Source organism: Stigmatopora nigra, chromosome 2 (genome assembly GCF_051989575.1).
Source record: "Stigmatopora nigra isolate UIUO_SnigA chromosome 2, RoL_Snig_1.1, whole genome shotgun sequence".
Taxonomy (NCBI): Eukaryota; Metazoa; Chordata; class Actinopteri; order Syngnathiformes; family Syngnathidae; genus Stigmatopora; species Stigmatopora nigra.
Window position 1 is genome coordinate 539,603 of NC_135509.1, and position 22,189 is coordinate 561,791.

Below are 22,189 nucleotides of genomic sequence, written 5' to 3' on the forward strand. Positions count from 1 at the left end.
TTCTGTCGCTCGACGTCTTGTGCAAACACGGGCCATAGAAGAAGGCCGGACGGGCGCTGTTTGCACAGCGCCGACATCCGGCTGTCTTCAGCGCGGAACCGCAATCCCACGTCATCCAAGTGACAAGTACCAGCATTCCCCATGTCAAATGTCCATTCAGACATAGACGTAGCTTCAATTCTTTTTGAATTTGAATCCCTCTAAAGCCATTGGACGGCAGCCGTGCGTTGAATGGGAAATTTGGCGCTATTAATTTTTCCTGTGGATCAGGACGAGCGGCACACGGAGAAGAAGCCGGACCGGTGTGACAATTATTACATGACGCCACCTTCCCACCGTCCCTCTCCTATCCATATTTTTTCTTTTTTCGCTTTTTTTTTTGGGTGTGTACACCTTATCAAAAGCCAGTGTTTCCTGTTTTGCCAATCCCATCTCTGCCCTCCCGCAAACATCTGCCACTCCATCATTGGGGAGCGTCTTTTGAAAAAAATAATTGCCATAATAGATGACAAGTGACAAAAAAAAAGTTTTTTCTCTATTTACAGCTAGGATGGTATTGTTGTTGTTGTTGTTGTTTTGATGATGAAGTCTCCCTCTCTCTAAGTTCCTCATGCTGAATCTTCACGTGCGGCTAATTTGCCTTTGTTCTTTGGCCTTTCTCTTTCAGTGTGGAGGAAAGATGGAGCGGGAATCCCGTCTTTCAACGGACTCCCTGATAAAGACGCCAAGGCGGCAGATGGTACGCGGTGAGTGGATAAGATTTGGCCTCCTCCTCCTTGTTGCGCGCAATGCAAATGCCGCTGCTTTCTCGGGGATTTCCCCATGGCTATCTCGCAAAAGCCCACAAAGTCTGCCCTGTCTTATTCTATATCTAAAAAATATATCTTTTTAAAAATACCTAAAGTGTGGAAAATCCACGCAGAAACTTGTTAGCAGTTGCTACTAGCATTGGGAAGCTATAATAAAGGTAAATATCATTTGCGATATTTGAGGGATTACTGTATATTCTGACAGCTTTAATAGAGGCATCAATTTGAGGGGGGGTCCCTTGGATCGAATGTCCTCCTTAACCCCGTCCTCCCCCCGTTTTGTCCCCACGTGTAACAAAGGCCAAAACCACAGAGCTCCCAGTCAACTTATCACCAGTCAACACTGGCCCCGTTGGCTGGTCTGCGGCGTGACCACGACGCACGGGTGCGAGGCCAGATAAGCCGTGGCGCTACGCTCACCAAGACCCCCCCCCCAAAAGAGAGATCCCAAGAAAAGGCAGGCCATTGTTTCTTCCTCCTTATTTACGAGGCGAACGCCTGGTGGACTCTTGTTGACTGTCAACACGGGCAAATTGTTGGGTAAACTTAGCGACTTAGCGGTTAGCGCCGCGCGGCCGCGCTTCACCTGCCAAGCGCCCAAAACAAGGCCACTTTTTCATTTAACCCTTTGCGGGGCCATCATCAACACACTGTCCAAAATGGAGACTTTTTTTTAGTCTGTTGTTTTTTCTTTTCTCTTTTTTGCCTTTTGCGTATTTGCTTTTGTTCTTTTTTTTTTTTCCAAATGGCGACTGTTGAGCCCACAGGCTTTTTCTCCACAAGCCTATTATTAACATGTACACACACACACACACACACACAAACACACGCCCAATATTCCGCTCAAGTTAGGTTTAACTTGAATATTTGGTCTTGCGTCAATTTAAATCAATGGAAGAGGTTAAACGGTTGTGTATTATACTTCAATTTCAATCTAGAATTGTTTAAAATGGCTTATTTTACATTCTAACTTTTTTGTAGTCTTTCATTCTCGCAGGTGTTGACGTCAGGGCGGCCATTTTGTATGACAAGAGGCTTCGCGCTTGGTCGGAATTGTGTTCTTCTTTTTTTTCCTGATGAGTTCAAGGTCAATTTTTTGTGGTCCGCATCAGTCAAGTGGAGCGTGATGGCCACATGTGAATCCACTTGTCAGCATCGCTTAGACGCAACAATGGAACGCGGGCGGCCAGACCACCGGGGGAGGGTGGGACGGGGAAGGGCGGCAGGGCAGGGCGGCAGGGCAGGGCGGCAGCCGGCCATTAAATATGCTGGGAAAAGTCACAAAATAACAAATACAATCGTTTCACCTTTTTCTCTAAACGTCCAATATTTATTACAAAGTTAAAGTATTGCTTGTAAAAATCACATAGGAATTTTTCAAGTCATGTCATGTAGTCAAAATACTCGAGTACGTCAACGTTTTCCAATCACAAACACGCAAAAACACACGCGAAGAATGGCCAGATTGAGCAGATAGCATCCCCGCCCGCCCGCCCGACGTGGCGACTGTTGGCGCTGCGGGGCGGCCGATTAGGCCTCCCGGCTAACAGTCTACGCCGCGTCCAGATTTCACCCCGCGTTGGTTCAGTTGGCGGACCGTTTTTTTTTTCCCCTGCTTTGTCGAGCCCACAAATAAAGGGGCAAAAAAACAAAACATACCACATGTGCCCGTCGGAGATAGGCCTCGGACGATAACGCCGTACATAGGTCATGGGGGGGGGGAAGTGCCACTGTCGATGGGGGGGCCTTGAAAATTTGAGAAAAGTACATGGTGATGAATTTGAAGTAGTTTGCCTCATCTGGTGATGAATGTAATTGACATTTGTCTTTTTTTCATGTATTTCAGGGCTGTCCCGATATTTGGAAACAAGTCCAAGTCCTCCAAAAGTGGATCACGATACGCCCTCCAAGAATCCAAAAATATTGCCAGCCAGCCAGCAACAGGTACCTACAAAACGACACTATTCACTTAGGTATATAGCGCAAAAAACAAGGGCTTTTTTATTCTTAGTGTTTCACGCCATTTTGGGAGGCAAAATATGGCCATAAATTTTGTGTACAATTGTCCAATGTTTTTTTTGGCCTTTTTTTTTTCCCCCTCCTCCCTCTCCTCCTCCTCCCGCTATTGGTACCTTAGACAAACGATAGCACCGAGCGGGCTGTTTATCAGGCTTGAGCAGGGCGGCCGTCCCTCCTAACCCAGCGCCCGCCGCCCTGGTATCTCCCACCGCAAGAGCGGCCGGGGAATGAGGAAATCAGACCCCACTAATCTAGGCCGCCCACCATACACATTTTGAGTAGTATACAAGTAAGGTGGCGGCGATGGTAAGGGGTGCCGGAGCCCGCTCGTCCGTCCGCTGCCGCCGCTGCTTCTTCTGCAACGTCCTGCTATAAATCCATTGCGACACGGCAAACTGAATTTATGAGCCAATCTGCTTACGACAGACGCGTTTGATTTGAAAAGGGAAAGGAGGAGGACAGCTCGGGGGGGGGGGGGGGGGGAGAGAGAAAAACCCAAAAAAAAACAAACTCAAATTGACGGCCTTTTACAACTTCTGCTTTTCTATCTTAAAGACATCCGCATATCTTGCTTTTGGCCCCTTTTTGTAAGTTAGCTATTTAACTAAGTGCTAATCTGTGCCACCACCTCCGCCAGCTCCGCCCACCTCCTTCATAAATACTTGTTGATTGATATGAGCATTTCCCACAAGTGTCTAGCTGCCCTTTGCTCGGGGATTTTTCTGCCACTATTTGTCTTTGTGTAGCGCCGCGATAAATGTATCGGTCTCGTCGGATCGGTCGCCGATGGTTGTCGACTTTCAGATAAGCCGATAAAAAAAATGAAGTGAGTCAAAACCACGTCATAAAAACAGCAAACTTTATTGACTAGCAGTATAGAAAAGTATAAAAATGTCAAAACTTGGCTGTATAAAGGTTTGGTTTTTCTTTAAAAAAAATGATTTCTGCACAAGCTAACATTATAAAAAAAAATGTCATAAAAAACAAATAGCAAAATGTAAAAAAAAGACAGTGTTTGAAATGGGTCACCCAGATTGAAAATGCGTAACCAAAATATTCGAATACAAAACATGCATAGTCGTTCATTTTCAGTGTTTTGTCGTCCTTTGAAATCAATTCAAGTGCATCTGCCTTTTCACAAAACGGCGTCCACACAAATATTGAAAACCTTTGTTCTTTCCATGCGTAAAACGGACAAAAAAAGGTGACCATGCGGTAAACGGTTAATACTTTTTGCGTAAAACACCCCTGACATCGATGCAGCTTGTTCAAATACAATTCCACAAAAAAAAGGTCAGTTTTGAATCACCAAGAGGACAACTTAAATACTAAAATTGTCCAACAATCCGACAGAACGTTTGTGCCACGCAAAAAAAAAAGCGTGGCCCAAATTCTCCGGCGCAACGCTGGCTAATGGCGTACAAGTTCAGAAAATAAAAAAAAATAGCAAAGATATCACCGTCAAAACACAGAAAATAAATTAATCAAGTTGTTCTTTATATTAATATGAGAATTGGTAGCCCGTCGCTAATGAAATCTCCCCAGAAGGAAAAAAAAAAAAGGAGCGAAACAAACCCAAAGCCAGCCTCTTTTTTTTTTTGGCGTTTACGCCACCAGCGTCTCGGCGGAAAAGGCGTTGGCGTACTTGATGTGCTTCTGTTGGGATGGCGTCACGCTTCCCACCGCCATGCGTTCCCACACGTTGAGCGGCGGTAGGTACACTTTGTGTCCGTCTTGGCTCAGCGGCGAGCTCGCCAACAAGTCCTATCGGTTAGAAAAGTGTCAATCTCTGCTTTTTCCCCCCTAAATCCAAATTGTGGCGCTTACCGGTACTTCCTGCGCCCGAGCGTTTGGCGAGAACAGCTCTTGGGCTTCCCACTGCATGTACGGGCTGCGTTCGCACGGAGACTCCACCTGAAAAGTCCCCCCAAAAAAAATAAATTAATAAACAAAATAACAAGAGGACTCATTGCCCAATTCTTACCTCCTGTTTGATTTTTTTCAGAGGCGGCGCCAACTCGATGGCACATTCCATTGGCTCCTGCTTGATGGACTCCACCATCTGCCGAGTGGGCCGGAGAAGGTTCGGGCTCGTCGAGAACCTGCGCCCCAGAAAGTCCATTTGGAAAGTCGTCCAGGTAAAAATCTAAATCGATACAGATACTCGTTGGCTCACTCACGTGTCGCTCTCCTTTGGAGGCTTGACGTCCACCAACGTGCTCATTGTCAGACGCTCCACGTCCGAGTGCTCCGGGCTCATCGATTGGTTGAGCAACTGGCAAAAAATAATGGCCATTTTTAAACCTTGAAATGTCCTCAATTAGTTTTCACGCCATCGGAGTCTCACTCACCGAGTCAATGACCGACTCCATGAACTCGGGCATGGCGCCCCCGTGCGCCCGTGAGGCCGACAGGCTCTCCTCGGGCAGGCCGCTCTGGTCCCGGCGGGGGGGCAACGAGGCGTCCGAGCCGTGGCCGGACCAGCCGGGGTACGGCGAGTTGATCTGGGTAAACAACAACAACAACAACAAAAAATACAATTTCAATTTAAAAAAAAGAGAGAAAAGCGGGCGTGAAAAAGGGAAGTGAAGTTGGCAGGAGGGCGAGCGGCCCTTGCGCAAGGGGGGGACGGGGGGGGTCCGCTCCTGTTTCGTCACGGCCCCCCCCAGATGTTTCCTCTGCATAGAGCGCGGCGGTAACCGCTAAGCTTGGTTGCGCCCGTCAATCTTTCTGTCAATGTTGTTTTTTTTTGTTTTTTGTTTTGTTTTAGGCCACTCACCGGTAGCGCCGGCTGTCCGCGCAGTTCGTTTTCCGTGGACATGAGCAGCAGTTCGATCTCCTTCACTCGCTTCTCCTTCTCCGGGTCCTCCTCGCTATAGTGTCTCTAAAGCCAAAATGTCAAAGTAATGCCACTTTAGACATTTCTTTAAAAAGAAAAAAAATCTAAATATTCTATCTAAAATGCTATTTGTTTTTGTACCTGTATAGCAGCGGTTCCGTGCTGAGGGATACTGAGGATGTTGATGTGTAAGGCCATGGGGAAAGGCACCTGGTTAACAAAATCACAAGTACACGCTGATATAGAAATATATATATATTGCCATATTTTCTATCAAAACAGCCTATAGCTTCTTTTAAAAAGATGCTAGCAACGCGTACAATAGCCTCGATGACAGTGGAAGGAGAGGTAGGCCAACTGACCCGTGGGGCGTCGGCCGCGTAGGACGCGTAGTGCATGGGCGAGGCGGGCGAGTGCTGCGGGAAGGCCATCAGGTGGGCGCCGGCGGCGGCTTTGTGGCCGTAGCCGTGGCCCAGCGGCGAGCCAACGGCGGCCTTAGCCGCGCCCACGCTCTGCAGGTAGCCCTCCTGCTCCACCTTCCGTCGCATGGTGGAGTTCCAGTGGTTCTTGATGGCGTTGTCCGTTCTAAAGTTGAGACAAAAACAGGATTTTCATTTCAAAATAGGACCGGTCTTATGTCTATTACTCTCTTTTTTTGGCGAATAGGACTTTTAAAAAATACTTAACAAGACAGTTTTCCCTTTCAATTCACTCCGAATGCTAGATAGACCTATCATAATCTCACCTCCCGGGTAACTGCTTGGCAATCTCGGCCCAGCGGTTGCCCAACTTTTCGTGCGCCTGGTAGATGATGCGGTCCTCCTCCTCGGTCCAGGAGGTCTTCTTGACCTCCGGGTTGAGGTGATTGTGCCAACGCTCACGACACTGTTTTCCGATTCTGCCCTTCAGGTGCTTGGCGATGACCGACCAGCGCTTGGCGCCGTACTTTTGCACCAACTCGATCACCTGCCGGGGAAAAAAGAAAAAGGCTCGAGGAAGCTCTCGAGGAGAAACACCTGCCTTCCGGGCGGGGACTTTCCGGGCTAATGATTACTGCGCCACCTGGACGCATTTGGCAGGTCAGTGGTGTTAAATGCACCTTGATTTATTTTCACCTTTTCACCAGCAGCACCACATACACTTTCAAAATGATAGACGGCAGAGATTAAAATTCAAGTTTCTGCACAGTCCTTCAATGGGGCTCATTTCAACCTTATTTTAGCTAAATATAAAATAGATTGTGCGTAAAGAGTGGGCTCCAAATTCCGAATTAATTAAAACTACTACTTCTACTAAACTATTAGCGCAATGTTTCCTCACCCGCTGGTCCTCCTCCTTGGTCCAAGGCCCTTTGATGAGTTCTGGGTTGAGCACCTTCTGCCACCTGTGCTGGCACTGCACGTCGGTACGATTCTGGCCAGATAAAGCAAAACCATCCCTTACTTAGAGCGCCTTTTCGCTCGCGTCTTTCCAAAAAAAAAAGCGCCTTCTTACCGGGAGCAAATTGGCGATGAGTTTCCAGTCGTCCGATCCGTGAAGTTCCACCACTTTCTTTAACTTCTCATCCTGGCCAGCCAATCGCGATTAGTTTTGGGAGCCAACGATGACCCCCGCCCTCCGCGTGTGTTGCCTACCTCCTCTCGCGTCCAGCGTGTTTTCCCCAGGTGGCGCTTCCCGGGTTTCGACGACGGGTTGTCGTAGTCGTGGTCGTAGGACTCGCCGTCCTCCTCGTCCTCCTCGCTGCTGTAAACGCTGAGGAAGGAAGGAGACACATCAATGGTGACCTCATCGCCAAGCCGGTCCGGTTTGAGTGATGGCGTTTTGCCAAGATGGGAGGGAGGGAAGTCGGGGGGGGTTAAGTGGGACGGCGGGCAAACGGGTTCTCGTGTTTTTGGTTTCTACAGATACTGAGATTGGCACACGCGCCGGTAATTTTGCGAGGCCGGCGTGTCGAGACGTGCCGGCCGCATTGTGCGCCGTCTGACACACCCTTTTTCCCCGCCGTGGCCAATGGCGAGGCGGCGCGGGTGGCGACAGGTGAACGGGAAGTGCTCTCTCAGGTGTAGGAGATTGTTCCGCAACTTCCCCATTCGCTGGCCATGCGCGTCTTTTTGAGAACAAAACTTTGAGGAACTCTTTTTCAAAGCAAACTTTTTGTAAGGACCTTACAAACGAGAGCTTTTTAAATATGGCAAACATTTAACCCCATTTTTTGCAGCGTGGACGTGATGGCTAGATTAGCCGTGTCACCTTTGAAAGATGAAACAACATTTTCTGGCCACTTTATCTTGAGACAGCTTTTTTTTTGTTGAGTAGCCAGCTTTAGATTTTTTTCCCACGTTAGCCACGGCCATAAAAGACCACAAGCATTGATCTTAGCGCTCGGCTAAATCATTAAACCACACGCGAAAGTGAAAATATTCCCGCGGCTGGCTTTGATCCAACCGAGCCATGCCATAAAAATACCTACAATAATGAATGAGGCTAAGCTATAGCAAATTTCTCTGCAATAGCGCCATCATCTATCATCCAAATAGCCATCCATCCTGCCGCGTAACGACGTAATGACAGCAGTGGCAGCACCTGCCGTGCACGTGAGCGCATTCCCGCTGCCTCCACGGGAATAAAAACACAGGCTGTTAACTTTACGCTACGTTGTTACAAAAGTGAGGCAAGTGGCGCGCGACCAAACAGGCAAAAAAAAAAAAGCCAAAGCTGATAATGTGTACCTGTTTCTGGGGCGCCTCGTCATGTCAGTGGTCCCCCCGGGGGTGCTCTGCTGCAATTCCGCCGTACGTACTTTTGAGTGTGAGCCGCCGTCTTTGCTCTCCCGGCAAGATCGCAGGTTGACATTAATTTAAACTCCACTTCAGTTTCTACTACTACTACTACTACGGCAGCGCCGGCTCCTCCTCCTCCTCTTCGTACTCCTCCTCCTCCTCCTCCTCGCGTTTCAAGCCCCGGTCATTTTGGCGGTACTTTGCGCGCCTTCCACGCGCATGCGCCCACACTTCTGTTCTTTCAGTCTGGACACTTGAAGGAGACCACGCGGGGAACTAACTTGACACTAAAGTGACCATTCAAGTTGAATTCTGCTGCTTTTGAAAAAAAAAATCCTTCTTTAATGACAAGGAAACGCCCACTCTCACGCACAAAAGTCTCATTTATGCTACGAAAGGGCTTTAACATTTATTTTTTTTACTTCATTTGTCATATTTTAAGCGTTAGCGTTAAAATGTAAATAAAATAGCCAACTCCCTCATTTACGCACCAAAGTCAATTTATTTAGCGTTGTTTTTAATCTCCAAAAAGCTTTAACGTTTGTGACAAACACTAAACCGCTAATATTGAAAAACACGAGCGCATTCCTAAATTCCTGCTCATTTTCTTAGGCCTCGAACGCATCTCCCCTATTGTTAGCCAACTCTTTTCCCGCCACGGACGGCCAAGAACGTCTAATGGCGCTCTCGCCATTTCGTCTCTCTTCCATTTGAAATAAGTGTGTTCACTTGTGGTTGTTGTGCAAAGGAGAAGGAAGTAACCAAGTCAACAATTGCGGAATGACCTTTTGGCACACGCCGCCAAGGAAAGTGAAGTGGCGCTGGCGGCCCGCTATCTTTTTCACGAAGGGCCCGCCGATAACAAAACGGCGAGCCGTCCGGGTCCGCTCACGCTACGCAAAACAATCGTCCGCTGCCTTTGTTTGAACTTCTTATCTCGAATTGGAAGCAAAAAAAAAAGCGCCAATGACTTATTTGGAAGGGGAAACAGGTTAGGCCGGTCGGTCCGCTGGCTTTTTGGGGAAAGATGATTTGTGCTTTCATTTCTTCTGTAAACTGGGCGCATTATCACTTTGTTTTGCTGCTTTGGCCCCGCCCACCTGCCCTCTCTTCTCTTTTCACTCAGTGAGGGGGGGTCAGCGCTTTATTTGTATAAATTTGTCTTCGCATTGTATTAGTTCCTCCATACGCGACCGTATTGTCCCGCTCACTTGTAATTACCATCACCCCCGATGAGCCTTTTGTCCCGGGGCGCTCATCAAAATAGTGGCCTGATAAAGAGTTCCTCCACTGGGTTTTTGATGGGGTGGGGGGGGGGTACACCCAACCAAAAAAAAAACATTTGCACTTTTTAATGATCCAAAAACATGTTTATGAAGAATTGAATGCTGAGGATATCATTTGTTAACCCTATTTTTGTTTTTGTTTTTAGAGACGCTGCTCCTCCTTTGGACTGGCCTGGCCCCCCAAAAAAAGGTTTGTCCTCAGTTTAGCTCCATTGGACCTCTATGGGTTCATTTTGGGTCACGTCCTTGTTAATGTTGGAGTTGTTACAGGTCACATAGTGTTGCTTTTGCCGCACTCCGCGGTCGTCTACATTTTAGATGGCTTTCTGTTGATTTGAAGGCATTTTTGGCTCACTTTCAAGGTTAAGCTTACATTTATTTTGCCATTTTATTGATGCGAGATCAAAAATGGTGCCACATATTGATTCTTTTTGGATGTAAAGCCGAAGAGAGAAAGGGAGTTGTAGTAGTCACCTAGAAGACATACTTAACTAATGGTAGCTTAGCTTTAACTTTTCAATTGAATTTGCACTTATGCAAAAGAATCCCCCGCCCTCAAATAGGCCTTCAACTGTAGCGTTGCACCTTAAGGCTATCGTTGAAAAACTACATCTTGTTATCTGAAACCAAATTTGAGAAGAACCTGAGCCGACCTATGCAAATACTTGCAGTAGTGATAGAAAAATCCCTTGAATTTGCATGGGCGTCATTGGGCAGGTTAAAAGCCCACTTTTTTTTTCTTCTTCTTACCTCGGAGCTTCCCCCTTTTTTTTTTCAAAGCCTAATGTGTGTACGACAGGTCGGCTGATTTGAATGTTGTTAAAGATGGCTCCGGGGCTGCCGATAGGACCCACACCCGACCGGCCAATCGGCTGCCAGGAAAACCAAACATATGAGATCCTGTATGCTTGTTTGACTTGGCAAAAAAAGCAAAGACAAGTCAATTTACTGCCTAAAACAGGTCATACAGTCCATGAATGATCATTAGACTATGTTAGCCGCAAAAGTACTCAAAAGCCTTCAAATCAACAGAAACCGATGACTTATTCTCATCTTTTTCGCAGGTCACATTGTATAATTATTAAATACCCCGTTTAAAAAAATGTCAACTATACTTTTCCTTTATACAAAACTTCCCAAAGCTCATATATGTCTTTTATAAAGTCATTGACCCTTTTTAGTCGAGGATATGACTGGTACAGAACTGGGAAGTGGAAGAAAAATGTGTTGGTAAATGGAGCATTTCCAGGATTTGACTATACATGCTAATCTTCCATCTTGCTGTGGATGCATAAATGATATTTTTTTTGTCAACAAAAGGGCAAATGTGATGATGTCCCCATTTATACGGCAATCTGGCCACAATCCATCTGTACAATCCATCTAATCGTTTCTCAACAAAAGACGGGAGCAACGTAGTCATTTGTATTAGCGTGCCAAATAATGACATTGGGATTAAGGGAGTCCACAAAAAGAACAAAATGTATTTTGCAATGTTTTGCGGTTTGTGAAAGGTTAGGAGATAAAATCAGATGAGCGTGCCCTCCAACTTCTTGCAGCATTTTCTATTTCCATTGCGTCGCTTTGGTGCCTTTTCTGCTGTCGTCCTAAAAACATTTGACTTTTCATGCACTTCGTGTATTATTATCCCCTCAGCAGATGTATTTTTAAAACTTAGTTAAAACACTAAGTGTTTGTTGCCCATGTTGATAAGTTAATAAATACGTGGGAAATATATTCGCTAATTCATATATGACATTATAATATTTTGAAAATATTTTTAAAAAAAAACGGTCCCGTTTACGTCATTTATGGTTTACGACATTTCTTGTTTCCATCCACAGGATGATGCGCATGGGCTGTTGCGAAGAAGAAATGGCTCCACGACTATGACACGCATGCTACAACAGTTCGAAAACAAACAAACAAAAGGAATAGACCATATATTCCGTTGACATTTGGAACTTCTGCAAAAATGTCTCGCCACAGGAACGTCCGAGGCTACAACTACGACGAAGGTATGTTCTTTCGGCGAGTAGTTTGCAACTCACGTTCGGGCCGCGACATGCTAAGCTAGTTAGCCAGGAAGCTAAATTCCTCTTGTTTTTAAATGGAGCGACATGCTAAGCTAGTTAGCCAGGAAGCTAAATTCCTCTTGTTTTTAAATGGAGTACTGGTGTTAGCTAACGTTAGCTTGCTGAATTTCTCTTATTGCTGTCGTGTCATATTGGAAGCCACCGCAACATTTTATTTGTGTCCCTACGAGAATGTGTTCTTTGTTAACATGTGAACATGTAGGTTCACACTTACGGTAAACATGTAGCCATGTTGTTATTCACGTCAGCGAAGCAAGTTTGTTGTGGCCCCTCAGCCATTCAGGATGATTCCAGAATACAATGATCATTCCGATATGGGACAATGCGTTTATTTGTGTACACTGTCTCAAAACCAGTGAATAGGCTACCATATGTTTACTTGAAGTTGTTGAACAACAATGTGAGCAACAGCTCCATTTAGCAATACTAATTTTGTTAATCTTCCATTTTTAGATTTTGATGATGATGACGTGTATGGACAATCTGTGGAGGACGACTACTGTATATCGCCAGCGACAGGTGAGTAGAATGCAAGCTCCGGCTGGCAAAAACAGGACTATTTGATAGTTGGTTCGTCGCCAAAATCTTACATTTTCCCTCTTTACATAGCAAATCAGTTCATTTACTCTCGTCGAGAGAAGCAAGTGCCAAAGGAAGAGCCCCTGGAAGAAGAAGAATACGAAGATGACGTCCCCATGTCCCCGACTATCAGCCACAACCTTGACCCGCTTGATCAAGGTAACTTGTTTTTTTTATCTTAATCTAATAACTCCACCAAACTAATCTTTTTTTTTTTTTTTGCCCACTCAGCCAAACTTTACTCGTGCCTGGACCACATGAGGGCCGTGTTGGGTGACTCGGTGCCAGACTCTACCTTGAACCGGGCGGCCGTCAAATGCGGATTTGACCCGCACAGGGCACTCGACGCCATCTTGTCCGAGGAGCCCAAAACGGCCGGCGTCGTCCCCCCCGCCGCCGCCGGCGATGTCGTCCAGAGAGCGAGCAAGGACCAAACGCCGTTGCCGCAAAGAAGCAAGCAGTCGGCGGCCATTGAGAAAGGTACTTGGATTTGCTTGCTGATAATGGAGGAAAAATAAAATGCCGATTTTAAATGGGGATCATGTTTTGGTGCAGCTTAAAAAATGTAAACTAGCCACTGGCTTTTTATTTTATTTTTTAGAATCATTTTATAATTACAGAATAATGAAAACAATCTACTCATTTAAATACTAGGGGCCTTCCCAGTTCAAATATGTTTGAATGCTCAAGCATGAATTACTAGTTTCATGTTTGTTTTCTTTTCTCAACCTCCACAAATTGTTACATATTATTGGAGATCTCATCTTTGTTTAATATGACTTAAATGCCTGGAGCATAACAAAATCAGGAAATACTTGTGTACCATATTAACATCACTACCCTTTTTCTTTTGTTGCAAACATTATTGTTGATAGCACTTACAACAAGTATTCAAGCACAATGGTGTGTATTTCCTATGGAAGTTGATTGTTGCCACAAGCAAATTGAAGACCCCTTTTTAACAAAGTGCCTCTTTTCCCTCTCTTCCACGTATCCATGGCGCCATCCCTCCCTCCCTCCTTCCGTCATCTTCCTCAACTGTCATCGGCTTCCGTAAGGTAAGCAGACCTCTCATTTTCCTCTTTGTCACACACCACGGGCCCACCTAAACTCGACATTCCCTCGCCGGTCGGGACGCTAGGCGTTAGCTTGGCGCAGCTCATGTCTCAACCTCCGTCGAACTTTTTAAACAGCAATTTCTCTTTGGGAGCGTCGTCGTTTTTAAACGCGTCTTCGGCTCCTTCGCTACTTTCCGCTTCGCTAAGTAGCCTGGTCGTGACGCAACCTAGCGTCAAAACGACTCCTCCGCCCGGATTCGGGCGTCTCGCCTCTTTAACGAGGGAGACCTCGACCAATCACGGCGGCGGAAGCCCCTCGTTAGCCGATTTAATCCAAGAGCACTCCAACCGGAACCCGCTTTTCTCCGATTTGGGAAAAACGAATAAAGTATTACCCGAGGCGACGCCCACTCTGTCGCTGTCCGAGCTAGCTTCGCGCCACCAAACCAAATTAAGCGACAGTCGAATTGATGTTAACGGGGGGCCGTCGCCGTCGGTGGCTCCGACACCCCCTCCTACGGCTTGGCGTTTGACCTGCGAAACCGCAAACGGGTCGCAGTACTTTGTCAGTTCGGCGGCAAAAGCGGGAGGCGGGGACGCGCCCGAGCGCCGCCTCGACGCGCAGAAGTCGAAGCGGCGCCCGGATTTGAGCACCCTCGCGACTAGCGTTGACGATTTCTCTCCGCCGCCCTCTTCGTTGGGCGCTTTTCGGTCTTGGGTTTTCGCCCGACCGTCCGTCTTTGCCGTGGCCTTGGCGTTCCAAAAGCGGCCCGGCAAAACGAAAAAGTCGGGAAACGGGCGGGGGGCCGGCAGCGGTCGCTTGCTATTTCAAAATAGGGCAGAAAAAGAGCAACAGGTGCTGGGGCAAATCACGCCGTTTGCGTTTGATACGCCGTCGCCGGATGACATTGTGAAAGCCAATCAGAAAAAAGCCTTCACCCGGTAGAGCCGTCGTGCCGTTTGGACCAATAGAGTTTTTGTAGGATAACATGATGTAATTTTTTTTTATTTCTCATGATGAATTTATGTACAAGTTGAAATTGGCATCAGAAGTCATTTTACATTTTATTTGAATTTTGCGTAATAATGCAACCACTGTATTTTTTTATGTATTGCTTAGTTTTGGGGCAGCTAAATTAAAGTCTTAATCACTTTTACAGATGATGTATTATGAGTTGTGTGTGTAGAAATGTTTTCAGGACTATTTTTTCTCACACTCGAGTGAATTTGAAATAATATTTTCTCGCTTTGGGGAACTTGCAAACCAAAAGAATGTTTTGTTGTCACTAGCAGGTGCAACCATTGGATCTGGATCAGCTAACCATACCGCCACTTGATACTTTTTGGGGGTGGGGGGGTTTGCGCCTCAAGTGACACCTGGAGTTTTTCCCCTCATGAGCTGGCTAAAATATGAATAATACACAACATCATTGTAATGAGGTTATAGAGTTGACTTAAAAGCATAATAATGGGAATTGTGTTTGAGTAGGTGTGTCCCCGCCGTGCCTGGGGTTCCTATGCTAATTTGCTAATTGCTAAATAAAGGGGAATTTAAATATCACGTTTGACATCCACCACCTCCCATGTCTTTGGATTCGTCGTAAAAGGCAAATTTATAAACTCACGGCGGCCATCTTCGACAGGTTAGCTTGCCCCGCTAGCATATTTTGATATGTAATCATGTAACCTTCTGGTTTTTCATATGTACGGTGAGTCAGCATCAAGTTTTGCTTTGAATCATTCTAAGCGAGCAAATGCCGAACGGCGCCGGAGTGTTTACCCGCGTTTTCGATGCAGGCTGACAAAATACGGGTTGATGTGGGAGATAGTCGTCCAGTCATTTGCCGTGGTTTTAAACGCGGTGGCGCTCTCTAAAGTGGGCCAGCGTTTGACTTGACGCCTGTCAACGCCGCGCAGGTGCACCAAACTATACACGCGACCCCGACGACCCCCCGCCCGCCCCCTCCTCCAAAGGCCGTCGAGCCCATGAAACGCATTGATGCTTTTAGCAGATAGTCACAAAAAGTACTCCAGCCTGTTTTCAATATGGCCTCCACTTAGTTTATGTGTTAAACAAAAGCCTTTAAAATATAGAAGTCATTCTCTTGGGTTAGGGTTAAAAAATAGAATTAACTCGAAAATGGAATTTCCTTCGAAATGAATGTGGGTGCTTTTGTGTGTGTGGCTTTTGGGGCATCTGCAGGTCACTTCCTTTTGTTTTTGGTTGACTTCCTGATACTTTTGGGGCATTTCTGGGTGGCTTCCTCTTCACTTTGGTGTACACTTTGGGGCATTCTCTTCAATTCCCTCACCTCTGTTTTTTTTTTCTTTCTTTAATCTCAAATGTATTCCGATTGCAAATATAAATGGAGCAAACCTGCTAACCAATCATAACAACCTTGCCTTCGTTCTGCGACCCCCCAAAATGGCATCAACTTTTCCATCGTGGGTGGCACAAACATGGCTGTCGCATGAATGAGAGCCTACGGTGACATTTTCTACTCGAGCGCCGCATCCTGCCCGAAACCCACGCGGGGTCTCGTCTTCAAAAGGAATCGTGGGTCAAAAGGTGCTAGCTAGCAGATGCGTCACTTCTTTAGATTTTCCAACGCAGAAATTGTACCATTTTTTTACAATTGTGTCACCCGTTTGACCTCCACGTGGCTGTCAATAACTCACTGGAAGCCTTTTCTATTTTATTTAACTTGTGTGTTTTAAAGGGGGGCGGCTGATATTTGCATATCCTGGGCGGGCTCCTGCTATTCTGTGCTCGGTTAGGCCCCGGGGGAGGGGGGGGGGTACCATTGGTAAACGATGCGAGAACCTGCTCCAGAAGGCCAGTCCTAGTTTGTAGTGGAGCTCACCCCTGGCCGGCCAGCCCTGGGGCTAGCCAACGTGCAACGCGTGCTAAAGAAACACGAGTAGCCTGGGAGCGCGGACCTCCACCAAGGCCAAACATCTCTTGAAGATAGGGAGGGAGGGAGGGCGTTATGTTGTTATTCAAGTCGCTCCACTCATACCATCTTGTGTAAATAGATGCATTGCTGTTACTGTACGCATTCAGAAGAGCTCCCAAGGGTCTTTAATCAATGACTTTTTTTTGTTTTTAGCTCTGAACTGGTAAGGAATTCAGTTTTTGTAAAACAAATGTGTTGAATTGGCTAATTCTTTCAAATAGAAGCATTATTGGGAAATATTTAATGAGTCGTATCTTTGATCTGTGTCTGTTTTTCCAATTGAAATAGACCCACACCAAAACCCACTAACTTCAGGGCCCTGCCATTATTTTTCTCCGTAAAAAAAGACGTTGTGACATAATCCGTAAGACAAACAACCCAAGAAATTCCATTCAAATAGATTAATTGAAAAAAACAAAAACTTGTAAACATGACTCATCTTTTGGCAGCGGGTGTTTTACAACTAACTAACTATTGGAGGTCTCTTGTTATTGTTGCTTCTTCGTGTCTGTTTACTTCAATCATTTTTCTTTTGTATTCTTTTTCCGTTAGTAGTACCGGTTACGTTCCACGACGATAATTGCCAAACTCAAAGCAGCGAGGGTTGTTTTTTTTTTTTTTTGCGTTGCATCGATACCATTTTTTTTGGCTCCAATTCTGTGTTCAGTCTTGCTTTTTTCTGTTCTTTTATCTGCCATATTTGCTGTGTGTATAATGGCAGATAAAATTCTGCCGACTTGAACAGCCAGGGGGTCTTTTTCCCTTTTTTTTGTCGAGTCAGTCCGACAGCTCAAGTGGTTGCAATCAAAATTGTGCCGACGCGTGCAAATGCATGTTTGCGTCTTCTTTTTCTAATGACATAGAAAACATGCTAATTTTCCAACTCATCACCATGGTGGCGCATTTGTCAAAATTGAACTGACAGTTTTTCAAAAGGGGAGGCTGCAGGCACTTTATATTTTAACCCCTTAAAGTCACAACGACATCGTCAAATGAGTCAATAGTGGCTCGGTATGACTATCTTAAGCGGCTTTTTTGTCCCATCAGCTTTTTGAATTGAAACAGAAATCCGCAAGTAGCCTGTTTGACACGGGCTGCTCTTTTCTTCTCGGTCTGGATTGTTCAAAAGCTAACGAACTCTAAGCCAAACCCTTCCTGTGTTTTGTAGCCAAAAGCCGAGACGTCTCGCAAAATAAACTGGATTATGAAGTCCTCCCCAAAGTGGCTCGCATGACCGTCTCTGGCAAGAAGCAGACCATGGGATTCGACGTGCCCAGGTACCGGAAAAAACTTGGACATTTATTGCCATGGACGGCAGGCAGTAGACATTTTTTTAGACTGGGAGGTCTTTTTTTGGGGCACAAATTATACTTGAAAATGAAGGTCCCACATTTTTTGGGAATGTTTAAGATTGACATATTGTCTTTTCATCATCAAAATGGATTCAAATGCCTATTGTCTTTTTGTTTTGTCAGTGGCGGAGACAACGGCACGGCGCCCACACCGGAGGTCAGCACCCCCAAACGTCCCGAGACGCCATCCAGGGGCTCCAACGAAGACGAGGCCAGCGGCCTTCCCACTCCCAGCCGCTCGGCCGGAAAGGCCCGGCAGGCCATCGACGTCAAGTCTGAACTGGAAAAGCGACAAGGAGGCAAACCGCTGTTGAATTTAGTGGTCATAGGTAAGCCCACCCACCATGTCATTCGTCCATTTTTACATGGGAGCTACTACTCACTTGTAGGCAAAGTCAATTACGGCCAATCTCAAGTGTGACGTCGTTCTCCTTTTAGTAGCCGTCATTCTGCACTCTCTTATGAAACGTTCCGCCATTGTTTTTCTCACGCACCTTGGCGTTCACTTTTGGTCAAGTTTCACTTGTCGCTTTCCCTTTGTGTCAAACTCTCCCTTCCCCTCCGTTTGCCGTCCATTTTATCTACGCTATCTCCACCTTCAGCCGCTTTTCTTGTCACCTCTCGGGCTTCCTCTGGGCCACCTCTTATCATCGTAATCATCCCCTCCACCCCGAAACTTTGGTTATCGGCGGGGTGGCAGTTCTTCCTCCATCCTGACCGTCCTTTGTCTTGTCTGTCGCAGGACACGTGGACGCGGGTAAAAGCACGCTGATGGGCCACCTGCTCTACCTGCTGGGCAACGTCAACAAGCGCACCATGCACAAGTACGAGAGCGAGTCCAAGAAGGCCGGCAAGGCGTCGTTCGCCTACGCTTGGGTGTTGGACGAAACCGGCGAGGAACGAGACCGGTACGGTGACATGTGGTCCACCCGCTTAACCCTCACCCTCTAGACTAGCTTGTCATTTCATTTTTCTTTTTTTCTTTGTAATTAAAACCACACAGAGGCGTGACCATGGACGTGGGCATGACCAAGTTTGAGAGCGAGAGCAAAGTGGTGACGCTGATGGACGCTCCCGGTCACAAAGATTTCATCCCCAACATGATCACGGGAGCTGCCCAGGTAGGATGGAAGGATGCCTCCGCTAAACCTAATGTCTCTCTCTTAGTGTACCACTGTGAATTAACCCGGGGTTCCTTGTCCTCAGGCGGACGTGGCCGTCCTGGTGGTGGACGCCAGCCGAGGGGGCTTCGAGGCGGGCTTTGAGGCCGGCGGCCAGACCAGAGAGCACGGCCTGTTGGTGCGTTCTCTGGGCGTCACCCAGCTGGCGGTGGCCGTCAACAAGATGGACCAGGTCAGCCATCGTTCTTTCTCAAATTGATTTGGGCAAATGCGACCGCTCCCTTGTCGCGCGCCCAGCCAGTCCGGCGACTTTCGTGCCCCGACTCGCGTAGAATGCCCTCCGTAATGTTTTTTTTTTTTTTTTTTAACTCCCATGACGCATAGTTTGTCGTTTTTAATTGGTGTGACCACTCCTGTACCCGCAGGTGGATTGGCAGCAGGAGCGCTTTCAGGAAATCATCAGCAAACTGGGACACTTTCTCAAGCAGGCCGGCTTCAAGGTTGGTTCACGTGGGATTGCCCATATCGTCAAAAGGAAATGTATGCCTCCGTATTTTGTCATCATTGGCTGCCTCTCGCGTCATTCATTTCCCACTGAAAAGTTAATCGATGGCAGTCCAAGCAAGTCTTCCCAATTTAATTGAATTAAACGTCTGTTTATTTTAAATTTTTCAGGTTATTGTTTATTTTTTTATCATTGGCTTTCAAACATCACCATTCAAAAACCAATTGTATCACAAAGTCCTCCAGTTATCCATTAGTCTCACTTTTGTTGTTCTGTGAATGTTATCTTGATATATATACATTTTTTTCCTCCCAATCCTAGGACTCTGACGTTTTCTACATCCCCACCAGTGGCCTGTCGGGGGAAAACCTCCAGTCCAGGTGTTCCCTTCCCGAGCTCACCTCCTGGTATTCCGGACTCAGCCTTCTGGAACAGATCGGTATGAACATTGTAACCCTTCAAATGGATTGGCCATCAATTCATATTGAATGAGTTGACATTATCATTGATGTCATTTTTCCTCTCTCTCAAGATGCCTTCAAGCCCCCTCAACGCTCTGTGGACAAACCTTTCCGACTCTGCGTGTCTGATGTCTTTAAAGGTACAGTCAGGTTAAGTCATGTTTATAATTTAAGGTAAATATAGTCAAACAAAAATCATGAAAATGAACAATGAATCATGAAAATGAATCATGAAATGAACTCAAATATTGCACAGTGAACTACAATTTTGTAAAATAAATGGAAAATTTAGTCACACAAAAGAAAACCTAACACAAAAGTTAAACAAGCAAACTTCATTCCAGTTGTTTTTTCTCTCTCTGCTTTTATTTGGGCTCTCCATCCATCCGTCTGTCCATCCATCCAGACCAAGGCTCAGGCTTCTGCGTAACTGGCAAGATCGAGGCGGGTTACATCCAGACGGGAGAAAAACTGCTGGCCATGCCACCCAACGAGACGTGTCACGTTAAAGGTGCGGTTTGCGGAATGAAGCTTGCCGCCATCTGCTGGACTCTGACTGACTTTTTCTTGCAAAAAAACAGGAATCGCTCTCCACGATCAGCCTTTAGATTGGGCCGCCGCCGGAGATCACGTCAGCTTGACGGTCACCGGCATGGACATCATCAAAATCAAGTAAGCGCCAAAAAACGCGCCCTTATCCGTTGAGGCCGATGATCATGTGGTTTCCACCACTTCTTTTCAGCGTGGGCTGCGTTTTTTGCGATCCCAAAGAACCCATCCGAGTGTGCACCCGCTTCAAGGCCAGGTTACTGCTCTTCAATTTCGAGGTGCCCATCACCAAGGGCTTCCCGGTAAGTTAAAGACACGGTGCTCTTTTACCGTTCCTCCTCCTCAACGCTACTTTTCCCTTTTTTTTGGCCAGGTTCTATTGCATTATGGCACAGTGAGCGAACCAGCCACCATCACCAAACTCATCAGCATTTTACACAAGAGCACCGGAGAGGTCCTCAAAAAGAAACCCAAGTGAGTTGCCCCTCCGAAGCGCCGTTGTGGCCAAAATGGAGCGCAAATGTAAACCCGTTGTCCACCTCGTCCCAAAGGTGCTTGGGGAAAGGCATGAACGCCGTGGTGGAGATCCAGACGCACAGGCCCGTGGCCTTGGAGCTCTATAAAGACTTTAAGGAGCTGGGGCGCTTCATGCTGCGCTACGTGGGATCCACCATCGCCGCGGGAGTGGTCACGGAGGTATGCCAGCCGCCGGCCACGGACGGTTATTCCGCGTCATCCGTTGTTGACATTCTTTAGGAGCTTCCTGTCGCTAAATTCCGCGGTTTGAAATGGCACGTTCTCATCCTGGGGCTGGGTAATAGTCACCGTGAGAACAAATTCCATGCCGCCGCGCTTTTTATGGCCTAAATGATCATTTCCAGGTCACACGAGTTCACTCCAAAATACTGAGAATTATTGAAAAGAACACAGAAAATTAGATAGAACACTATGGGGAATTCCTGCAGTAAGAAAATATTTTTAAAATGTATCACAACATAGTGAAAATGTTTAAATAATAAAACTAGCCAAATGAGAAATGTAGCTTCTATCCTCCAATGTCTATTTATGGAACGTAAATTGCGCCCTTAGGGGAATAAAGTCAATACTCGTTGTTAACACCCTCCAAAGCACGACCCGTCAACCTGCCAGGCTTCTAAACCCCCACCAGCGCCAATTGAATTATGGTATGTTTTCAGATCAAAGAATGAAGACGCCATCCCGTCGACATCGTCCTCCCCCGCGGCGGCCCCGGCCAATCGCGTCTCGTCCAGGCGATCACGCAATCGCGAGCCCCAAGGAGCACGGCCATCATTTCCCCCAAAAAACAAACGAACGAAGGGCCGGCTCGACGTCCAGGCTTTGGCCACGCCAACAGTGATTAATGCCACTGGTGGTTTGTGAAAAGAATGGGACAAATTCAAGCGGCACGCTTGCTCAACTTGCGCTAGCAGCTAGCTTAGCCTCAGCAGAACAAAAACATTGATTATTTATAGCCGTGTTGGACTGAAAATTCGTCCAAATGTGAAAGGATTGGTCGCCGGAGTGTTGAAGATAAAAGAACCATGTTCACAAAAAGCTGCTTTCTGCTTTTCCTTTGTCTTTTAACCGCACTTAGAGAGAAAATCACTGACAACTTACCCAAATTACAAAATACTAATTTTGGGGGAGACACATCAATTATGATTGAAATACACTTGTATAAAAACAAAGTTCTACATAATGACTTCAACCCAACCATCCATATCTTTCATCTCACGCCAGATGAGTCCATTTTAATG

The 22,189-nt window shown here is 46.5% G+C and overlaps 2 protein-coding genes across 2 annotated transcripts; one reads left to right on the top strand and one right to left on the bottom strand.

The window, feature by feature from the left end:
- Positions 1-3,670: 3,670 nt before the first annotated feature.
- myb (v-myb avian myeloblastosis viral oncogene homolog) lies at positions 3,671-8,443 on the bottom strand. The gene is made up of 13 exons (XM_077737186.1): positions 8,397-8,443; positions 7,302-7,419; positions 7,162-7,233; positions 6,988-7,080; positions 6,413-6,633; positions 6,030-6,252; positions 5,809-5,877; positions 5,608-5,712; positions 5,180-5,332; positions 5,009-5,103; positions 4,813-4,930; positions 4,656-4,742; positions 3,671-4,592 (listed from the first exon to the last, which is right to left on the bottom strand). Exons 1-13 carry the CDS (start codon positions 8,417-8,419, stop codon positions 4,434-4,436), a joined length of 1,536 nt encoding a protein of 511 aa, XP_077593312.1. The 5' UTR covers positions 8,420-8,443; the 3' UTR covers positions 3,671-4,433.
- On the top strand, positions 6,592-21,989 carry hbs1l (HBS1-like translational GTPase). The gene is made up of 20 exons (XM_077737156.1): positions 6,592-6,746; positions 9,880-9,923; positions 11,578-11,751; positions 12,283-12,348; positions 12,439-12,567; positions 12,640-12,888; positions 17,592-17,700; positions 17,899-18,104; positions 18,518-18,683; positions 18,779-18,896; positions 18,982-19,128; positions 19,322-19,396; positions 19,723-19,840; positions 19,934-20,002; positions 20,269-20,373; positions 20,444-20,534; positions 20,605-20,713; positions 20,785-20,885; positions 20,963-21,107; positions 21,608-21,989. Exons 3-20 carry the CDS (start codon positions 11,709-11,711, stop codon positions 21,617-21,619), a joined length of 2,058 nt encoding a protein of 685 aa, XP_077593282.1. The 5' UTR covers positions 6,592-6,746; positions 9,880-9,923; positions 11,578-11,708; the 3' UTR covers positions 21,620-21,989.
- The last annotated feature ends 200 nt before the right edge of the window (positions 21,990-22,189 follow it).

Bases quoted from the DNA above. Each gene is read 5' to 3' on its own strand.
- myb (XM_077737186.1), bottom strand. From the start codon at position 8,419: ATGACGAGGCGCCCCAGAAACAG. The intron at 7,081-7,161 runs GTAAGAAGGCGC...TTATCTGGCCAG, and splicing joins TCATCGCCAATTTGCTCCCG to AATCGTACCGACGTGCAGTG. The intron at 5,104-5,179 runs GTGAGTGAGACT...ATTTTTTGCCAG, and splicing joins TGGAGTCGGTCATTGACTCG to TTGCTCAACCAATCGATGAG.
- hbs1l (XM_077737156.1), top strand. From the start codon at position 11,709: ATGTCTCGCCACAGGAACGTCCGAGGCTACAACTACGACGAAG. The intron at 11,752-12,282 runs GTATGTTCTTTC...TTCCATTTTTAG, and splicing joins AGGCTACAACTACGACGAAG to ATTTTGATGATGATGACGTG. The intron at 18,684-18,778 runs GTACGGTGACAT...AAAACCACACAG, and splicing joins ACCGGCGAGGAACGAGACCG to AGGCGTGACCATGGACGTGG.